At 52.5% G+C, this 9,218-nt stretch overlaps 1 protein-coding gene across 1 annotated transcript; it reads left to right on the top strand.

Moving 5' to 3' along the window:
* Positions 1-2,474: 2,474 nt before the first annotated feature.
* SPACA3 (sperm acrosome associated 3) lies at positions 2,475-8,817 on the top strand. The gene is made up of 5 exons (XM_013005866.2): positions 2,475-2,480; positions 4,162-4,444; positions 5,596-5,754; positions 6,143-6,221; positions 8,751-8,817. Exons 1-5 carry the CDS (start codon positions 2,475-2,477, stop codon positions 8,815-8,817), a joined length of 594 nt encoding a protein of 197 aa, XP_012861320.2.
* Positions 8,818-9,218: the final 401 nt, after the last annotated feature.

Consider the following 9,218-nt stretch of genomic DNA (forward strand, 5'->3'; position numbering starts at 1 on the left):
GTGCAGAAGAGGGAGAATGGGAGAACCGATCGATGTACAACACACCCCATCCCCGCCCAGGGGGACCAACAACAGACATGTGGGTGAAGGGAGACAGCAGATAGTGTAAAATATGAAAATAAAAGTAATTTATAAATTATCAAGGGTCCATGAGGGTGGGAAGCGGCAGGAGGGAGGGAGTGAAAAGGAGCTGATACCCAGGGCTCCAGTAGAAAGAAAATGTTTTTGAAATGATGATGGCAGCAAATGTACAAATGTGCTCGATACAATTGATGTATGGATTGTTATAAGAGCTGTATGAGCCCCCAATAAAATGATTTATTAAAATAAAACAATTTTTTCAAAGAATACTGATAATAAGGAAAAAAATAAAACTGCTGAAAAAGAAAAGAAATATTGTGTTAGTCCAGCTTGACTAGAGAAACAAATCTAGGGAGACTCATAGGTGTATAAGAAAGAGCTTTATATGAAAAAGCAAGTGTCCATTGAGAAAACACCCCATCCAAGTTCAGATCAAGCCCATTAATCCAATATTAGCCCACATGTCCAATACCAGTGTATAAATTACTCTTCAGACTCACACTACACATGCAATAGCACTGAATGTACGAAGATCACAGGCCCATGGGTCAAAAGTCTTGTGGATCTAGTGGCACTGGAAGCATCTCAGCACTGGTGGGGGTCACCACGTGGCTCCTCCAGCTCCAGGGCTCTGGCTCCATCAGCGTAGCTCCATGTGTCTTGTCAACAGGAAGATGAAGCCGAGTGTATGGGTCTGGTCTCCATTGAGCTATTTATCTCCTTAGCGCCTCCAAATGAGGTCAAGCTTCAACTTGATTGAACCTTCACTCTTAATAGTCTCAAGTTGACACCAGATTGTGTAACTACCACAATTGGTGTCTGGCCAACCCTCTGAGATGATACTCTGGTCCATTTGGGGTGGGGCACACAGGTGCCCCTGGTGCAGTGAATTAAACATATGAGGACACGCGTGGCTAGGCTCCGCCGGGGTGTACTGAACACACGGTGGATTACCACTGTGGCTGCAACAATGGGCTCAAGCCCAGCAACGATGACGGGGCTGCTGCAGGGCATGCTGTTATATGTCGGGTTGCTATGGTGAGTCAGAGTGGAGTCAACGGTGAACACTGTGTTCAGCACTCTGTTGACGGTTCACCGAGCTGTCCCATCTATACCTTGTGAAAGGAGCCCAGGAGTCCTGTGCGAGAAACACTGGGCTACTCACTGCAAGGTCAGTAGTTCAAACCCACCAGCCCCTCTGTGGGAGACGGATGAGGCTGTCTATGTGCAGAAAGAGTCACAGGCTCGAGAATCCTAAGGAGCAGCTCTGCTCAGTCCTCCAGGGTTACCGTGCGTCAAAATTGTCCGCCCGGCAGTTATGGTAATACCCTATGAAGGACTCTTGGTGGTACAACCGGCTAAAGGTTCCCTTGCTAGCGGAAAGGTGGGTGGCTTGAAGCCACTCAACACACCCACAGGAGAAAGACCTGGTCACCAGTGAACCCATAATTCAACTCAGAGCGAGCCTAGCGGGCAGCGTGAGGACTGCAGTGGTTAAGTGCTCAGCGGCTGGCTGGTCAAAGCCACCAACCAGCTGGCTACCTCTGTGGATGGGCGTACTGTGGCTGCCGGCTTCCAGAAAGCTGACAGACTTGTCAAGCCTATGGCGCAGCCTGCCTCTGACCTGTAGGCCATCCGCAAGTCAGGAGTGACGGCATGGCAGGCAGCAGCAGCCACCACAGATGTCCCTCCATCACCTTTGTCAGTGTGTCCTTCCGTGAGAGCTGCCCATGGTGCTGAGCTTTCAGAGGTGCTAGCCCCTTAAGGCCGACGAAGAAGAAGCACCCTTGAATCCACTTCTGAAAATCAGCCAATGAAAACGTCAGAGATCCTCAGAGAATGTTGTCTGATAGCAGGCGGCGGGAGGACCCCCACCCGCCCTCAGGTTGAAGGGCAGTGAAACCGCCGCCACCCCAGAGGCGAACATACCCCGGGTCTTGACGCCGCTGGCTCGGCAACGTGTCCACTGCACGTGGGATGGACATCAGGGGTTGGAGTTGACTCGTAGTAACTGACAACAAAGATGCCCCTAGACCTGGAAAGTGAGGGGCTCTGGGAAGGGAGGCTAGTCAAAGCTCACTGGGTGGGGCTTGTTCTAGAAGATGAGCTCACAGAGCTGGGGGTTCCAGAAGACCGGAGCTGCCTCCCTCGTGCCCATCCTTGTCCTAACGCTGGCCACCAGGCCGCAGCAGGAGTGTGGGGGGAGGGGCGCCCCGCGCTGAAGGGTTGCCCTGCCAACACTTTGCCATAGCTGGCTGTCTCCGCTCTGGTGGGGAGGACGCCTGGCCAGTGAGCGATTAAACAGGACCCTGGGCTGGGCTGACCAGAGGTGGGGGCGGTTAGAGGTCGGGGGTCCTGGCCTGGGAGAGAGACGCGCTAAAAGCGAGGGGACCATGCTGGTAGGTCTCTGGGCTCTGCTGCTAGCCGGGGAGCAGCTGTGAGGCCCTCAGGATGAGATCATGTTTGGGTGACTCTGCTACGAACATCAGGAGCAGCCGCCGTGTGGCAGTCACCACGGTGTCCTCATCTGTAAGTTGGGGGACTGGCACGGAAGTGCTGAGCTGATTAGACAAGAGCAAGGGAGGAGCCATCCCTGGCAATTGGTCTGACATATTTTGAGAACACAGAGAAGGTTCTCCCTTCCCCGCCCTCCCCACCCTCTGATGGGAAGCTCAGGCTTTCCTGCCACGCCTGCAGTCCACCAAGTCTCTCTTCCTTTGTGCCATTAACTCTTTTTGTAAAAGTCATTTTATTGGGGGCTCGTACAGCTCTTATCACCAGCCATCCATTCACCCTTACATCCATCGTGTCAAGCACATTTGTACATATGTTTCCATCGTCATTTTCTAAACATTTTCTTTCTACTTGAACCCTTGGTATCAGCTCGTTTCCCCCGCCCCCCACCCTTCCTCTCTCAACAACCCTTGATAATTGATGTTACTATTTTTTTCATGTCTTACACCGACTGACCAATATCTCCTTTCATCCATTTTTCTGTTGTCTGTCTCCCTGGGAGAGATATATTTGTGAACAGTTACATTGTGATCAGTTCCCCCTTTCTCCCTCTACCTTCCCCTTCCCCTCCTGAATCACTACTCTCATTATTGGTCTTGAGGGGTTTATCTGTGCGGGATTCCCTGTGTTGCAAGCTCTTATCTGTACCAGTGTACATGCTCTGATATAGCTGGATTTGTAAGGTAGAATCGGGGTCATGATAGTTGGGGTGGGGAGGGAAGAAACATCAAGGAACTAGAGGAAAGTTGTATGTTTCTCCCATGCTATATTGCACCCTGACTGGTTCGTCTCTTCCTTGTGACCCTTCTGTGAGGCGATGTCCAATTGTCTACAGATGGGCTTTGAGTTTCCACTCTGCCACCCCCACCCCATTCACATTCGTATGGATATGATTTTTTGTTTTGGGTCTTTGATGCCTGATAACGGATCCCATAGACACCTCATGATCACACAGGCTGGTGTGCTTCTACCATGTGAGCTTTGTTACTTCTCAGCTAGATGCTCGCTGGTTTATCTTCAACCCTTTAAGACCCCAGACACTATATCTTTTGATAGCCAGGCACCATCAGCTTTCTTTACATGTGGTTAACTCTTACTGAACATGCCCATAGTACAGTACCCCGTCTTCCTACCCTCCCCCTGTCACACTTGACTCTAACACATGTTATGTATGACTATGAAAGTCTGGGAACATCTGCTCATGGCTATACCCCGGTGGGGCTATGGATTCACACAAACATGAGTCTGGGTCTACACTTTATGAAACCTTGGGTCTGTCTTAGGGCTACGGAATGCCTGGCATGCAGTGTAGGGCTCAGTGTCTGTCAGTCTTTCGCCTGGTCCTTAGCTGCGGAGCCAGGGCGGGTTATAGCAGGATTAGAAGGGAGAGAGGCTTGCTCGTGGAGAGCCCTCTCCGGGTCTCGGATGTATGATGGATGCATCAGCAGGGTGGCCAGGGAGGTGATTTCCATCGCTGGTGTCTCTTTGCTCACCCACCCTTGCTCCCCGTGTCCCAGGGGTGCACTCCGACCTTGTCTCTCCTCTCTTCCTCCTTCCGAGGAGTAGGCACCTGTGACAGGACGGCCACGGCTGATGAGCGGCATGCCATCTCCGAGCCCAGCTCTGAGCCAGAGTGGCGGGGCCTCTGCTTCTGCCACCAGCACGGAAGCCAGGAGCTGGGCTCCCAGGAGGCGGCTGCACCCGCCCGGGAGCATGATGCTGGCCTTCCTGTCTCTGCTCAGCTGCCTGCTGGCTGCCAGCGAGGCCAAGGTCTACAGTCGCTGTGAGCTGGCCAGGGTACTACAGGAATTTGGTCTGGAAGGATACCGTGGACACAGCCTGGCTGACTGTGAGAACCTTCCCCACTGCCGGCCCCTCTCCCCGATTGCCACTCCCCACCTTCCTTCCCTCTTGCTCAAGGGATGTGGCTTGGGGGAGTCTTTGTGTTAGTGCCTATAAAGGGAGGGTTATAGGAACTGCCCAACATTGAGTTAAACTCTTGGTGGGCAGGTGGGAGGCAGCTGGGTGGGGACCTCCTAATTTTCCCCGCTGACAAAACCAGCAGTCAAAGGAACAGCATAGCAGAGGGCCCCAAGCTTAGTCATTGCCACGGGAGGCTGGCTAGACATTCTAGGGTTGCTGTGGGTCCAAGGTGACTCGATGCAAATTGGTTTTTGACCAAAATTGGTGGTTTGGGGCTGGGAGCTGGGTCTGTCAGTGGGGACCCTGTGTGCTGGCCAGATGCCAAGCAGGTTTCAGCGGCGTTTCTAGACTGAGGCTAGGAACACAGACCTGGTGACCTACTTCTGAGGGCCCACGGCACCCTCTGGATGACAACAGCGTGGTCCCACTGTGCAGGATCAGGCAGCCTTCCATCCCACAGTGCGCAGGGTTACCACCGAGTCAGGTGCTGACCGGGCAGCCGTGAACCACAGGGGTGACAATCGAACTGTAAAAAACCCAAACCCGGCTCAGGGCCAGTGAGTCCATTCTGACTCATCGTCACCCTCTAGGGCTTTAGACGGGGCAAACCGAGCGAGCCAGCAACACCAAGCTCTAAGAGGGCGACTGTTTCGGGAAGCTGTCTGCAAAGCCTCCCCATGCTGGGATTCCCCTTGTCTCCAGTCCCAGCCCCGATTGAGACCAGACTTGTGGTTTCCTGGCCTCGCATCTAAAGCCTCTGGTTCTTGTGCATTCACTCCAACAAACACTGCTTGGCCCCACGAGGTGCTAAGCAATGAACCACAGGGGAGAATGCTGGCTCCAGGTCGAGTCCTGACCTGGGCAAGTCATGCCCCTCCTCTGGGCCTCCACTTTTCCTCTGCAGAGCAGGTTGGAGGCACGCTGCCCTGAGCACCCTGAGGCAGGAGGAGACTCAGTGGAAAGAAGGTGCCTGGTGGACCTTGAGTGCCCTCTGGTCTGGGTCGGCCTGCCTGGGCCCTGGCTGCCTCTCCCCTCTGGACTGTCTGACCCACAGGCCTGTATCTCTGCTCCGCTCAGGGGTCTGCCTTGCTTACTTCACAAGTGGCTTTAACACAGCTGCCGTGGACCACGAGGCAGATGGAAGCACCAACAACGGCATCTTCCAGATCAACAGCCGCAAGTGGTGCAACAACTTCAATCAGAAGGCTCCCAACCTGTGCCGCATGTACTGCACCGGTAGGCGGGGCTCGGGGCCCAGGCTGGCTGGAGTTGGGGCAATGCCCCAGTCTTTGCGTCTCCCCCCCGCGCCCCACAATCGGCTGGGCCTATGGAGGAGAAGGGAATGGGGCAAGGGATGATGACAAATCTGATTTGGGGGTGGCCAGCTGTCCTCGGTGCTATTGGAACGAAGGGTGGGGTATTGATTCCGAGAGAGGGGCAGAATACCACCTGTGCTGCCTGCCAGAGGAATCAAGACAGGATTAGGGTTGGGATGGAGGAGGGAGGTAGGGGGTCCTGTGTGCATGCAAGAAGGGGGGCAAGAACGTGTTAGCAAGCAGTGAGCTGGAATCCAGGTGTCCGGCTTTGCTCCCTGCTCTTCATGTGTGTTTCTGCCTCCCCTCAGACCTGCTGAAGCCGGGCCTGAAGGAAGCCGTCATCTGTGCCATGAAGATAGCCCAGGGGCCCCGGGGTCTGGCCAGCTGGTGAGTTGTTTGGGTCGGGTACCTTTTGAGGTGGCACAATTAGGACTGGTTCAGACAGCAACAGCTAACCTTTCCAAGCACCCACTTTGTGCCAGGCACTAGCTCCCTTACACAGGACCCACATCCTCACAGTTGCTCTTGGCATGGGCGTTCTACCATGAGAGTATCACAGATGACACACGGGGCTCTAAGGGGGATAAGCAATTCATTGGAGGTCACAGAGCCTTAAGAGACTGCACCAAGTTTGGGAGATCAAGAGTCTGGCTCTTCCAAGATTCTTGCTATGCTATGATGCCTGTGTAATTAATAGTCCTTTAGACCAGGACGCACACTCTCTTTTCTCTCTCTCTCTCTCTCTCTCTCTCTCTCTCTCTCTCTCTCTCTATCTCTATATATATATATATATATATATATATATATATATATATATATATATATACACACACACATACCCTCTTTGTCCAAACCGGAGCTTGTGTACAAGTGATCAGTGACGAGGTGCTCTGCTTGAAGAATAGGTGGGGCTCTGGAGCTCCCTGGTTCAGCTTTCGCAGTCCTCAGCTCCTTCCCCAAGCTGGATCCTCACCGGCAAGGGAATCATGATTGCCTATGTTACAGTGGAGCACCTGGTGGGGAGTAGAAGTAGATCACTGTTGCACAGGGGTGCCTCTGAAGCATTGCCTCACAGCACAGCTTCTCAGTCTCTTTAGTTGGGCGTTTCCCTCCTTAGTCTCCAGGCTTCAGTTTACTCTGATTTCTGCATGAGAAACCAGCAGGCAGGTCGAATCTGGGGAAGGTCAAGTACTCCCTGTAGCTGGTACATCAGGATGATGGATGACTGGAGCAGGTGACAAAGCTAGGGAGGTAGTTAGAAGGCAATTGAACACCATATCTCAAGAACAGAAGGATGAGGGAGAGACTAAGGGAGGGGGACCCATTTGGAAATCCTTGCAGGCTTCCACATGAGAGTTAGACTGGAGGAAGGAGGTAGGATGGGTGTGTGTGTGTGTGCAAGACGGAGAGACACAAAGTGTGAGCGAGCAGTGAGCTGGATCCTAGAGACCCAGCTCTGATTGACAAAGCGGCAGCCTTTTCCAGGCCCCATCAATGGACTTGTAGATTCACATGCTCTCTCTGTGGAGTTTCTCTAGACTCATAACGTCGATCTGTGGACCTCCTCTAGATTAAGAGTCATTTCCACCTGCCCCCTCTGGCTCCGTCTCACCCGTCCCTCTTCCTCCATCACATCTCTCGTTCTTAAGCCCTCTCTGGTCCATGGCCAGTGCAATGGACCAGGACAGACTAGGATGGAGACAATGAAGGAGCAGGGAGCAGAGCTGGGGGCAGGGAAGCCCTAGAAACCAAGTCCACAACGAGGCAGGTGCACCAGGGCATGGCGACACCCACATACTTGAGAAAGGTGATGTTTGTAGCCTTAGGCACTACCCAAAAGCTTGAGGACTTGGAGACACCATTCTACGATGGAGGAAATAGGTCTTTGGGGGTTCAATTTTGTTGTTTGCAACAGTTATCATTGGGGGTAAATCTGTAGATAATGTAACCCTTGAGAGGCACGCATACTTTGGTCTATATACCTCGAGAGGTGGCTGAGGCTGGGAACAGGAAGTGGTTCTAGAGGGTGGAAGGGGATCATTGATTATTCCCCACCGGCACATTGAGAACGGACGTTGTTCCAGGTCCTAGTGTAGGAAACTAACAAGCCACTCAACTGTTCTTGGGGAACAGATCTAGGGAGGATTTTCGGGGCACTTGGAGTCTTTGACAATGACATCATCGAGGACATTGATGATCAGAGCTTGGCACCCTTGAGAACTTCATACCCCAGGACCCATGGCCTTACCTATTTTCCTCAAGATGTCAGCTAGAGACGCGGAGCTAGAACAGCAAGGGTCCTGGAAGAGCCTGGGAGCTCTAGAGTTGCCAACAATGGAAAGACCCAGATTGATAGTCAAAGGAATTGGCTGTGGACACAATCCTGTCTGCTAGCGGTGGATCTTGGGCAAGTGCTTTTTCATCAAAGTTTCAGCTATACAGCTGGAACACGGGAGCATGCTATGTGTCGACATAGCTCCTACGGTGGCTGTGGCAGGTTGTTCAAGGGGAGGTGCATGAGGGAATGCTATGTGCCCAGGCCAGGTGGCATCATTGTTTCAGAAGCAGCATTATCCGAAGAGCCTAGGAAATCCAGACCCTCGTGTTTTGGGATCCAGACTCTGGAGATCTAGGTCCATGCCACTGACTTCTGGGATAACAGATTATACTGTTACCACTGGTAACATGGAGGTTAGAAAAATGACACGCTCAGGGCATGATCTCCCGTGCCCTTGACTTCTTCCACGGGGAGTCTTAGGAAGTCATCCGATGTACTCATTCCTCTTCCCTTTGCTAGTCTCCTTCCTCCTCTCACTTCTGGTTTAGAGCCCTGCTGGCATGCTCGCTCTTCTCTGAGCAGGGACTGAATTAAGCTTTGGCTAACGTGCCCTCTCCTCTTCCCTTTGTCATCTACAGGGAGGCCTGGAGGCATCACTGTCAGGGCAAGGACCTCAACGACTGGGTGGACGGCTGTGACCTGTAGGAGTCTCTCTGGAACAACCATGCCGGACATGGCAGGCTGGGAGAAGTGGTTTGGTTTCTGACCCAAGCCAGCTAATAAAGTGTAGTTTTAATCAGTGCACATCTCAGTTCACTGGGCCAGGGAAGCTTAGTATTTCTTCACCTGTCCACCTGGACTGGGTTTTAGGGGGACTCTGAAAAGCCCACCAAGGAAGGCTTGTCTAGAACCCTGGTGGCCTGTGGGTCAGTGTCTAGATCCTTTGCCTGGGTATAGGGATGGCAGATTTAGAAATAAAGCCTCACAGAGAAAAAGCAAACTACTATAAAAACAACAAAAACTGAGGCACCAGTTCGATTTGAGTGTCAGGTACATGGAAAATAATTTATAGTATAAAGTATGTCCCAGATGTTGCATGAAATGTG

This window comes from Echinops telfairi, unplaced genomic scaffold (genome assembly GCF_000313985.2).
Source record: "Echinops telfairi isolate 266 unplaced genomic scaffold, ASM31398v2 ScPeMD7_7458;HRSCAF=8496, whole genome shotgun sequence".
Taxonomy (NCBI): Eukaryota; Metazoa; Chordata; class Mammalia; order Afrosoricida; family Tenrecidae; genus Echinops; species Echinops telfairi.

Bases quoted from the DNA above. Each gene is read 5' to 3' on its own strand.
- SPACA3 (XM_013005866.2), top strand. The intron at 5,755-6,142 runs GTAGGCGGGGCT...GCCTCCCCTCAG, and splicing joins GTGCCGCATGTACTGCACCG to ACCTGCTGAAGCCGGGCCTG. The intron at 6,222-8,750 runs GTGAGTTGTTTG...TGTCATCTACAG, and splicing joins CCCCGGGGTCTGGCCAGCTG to GGAGGCCTGGAGGCATCACT.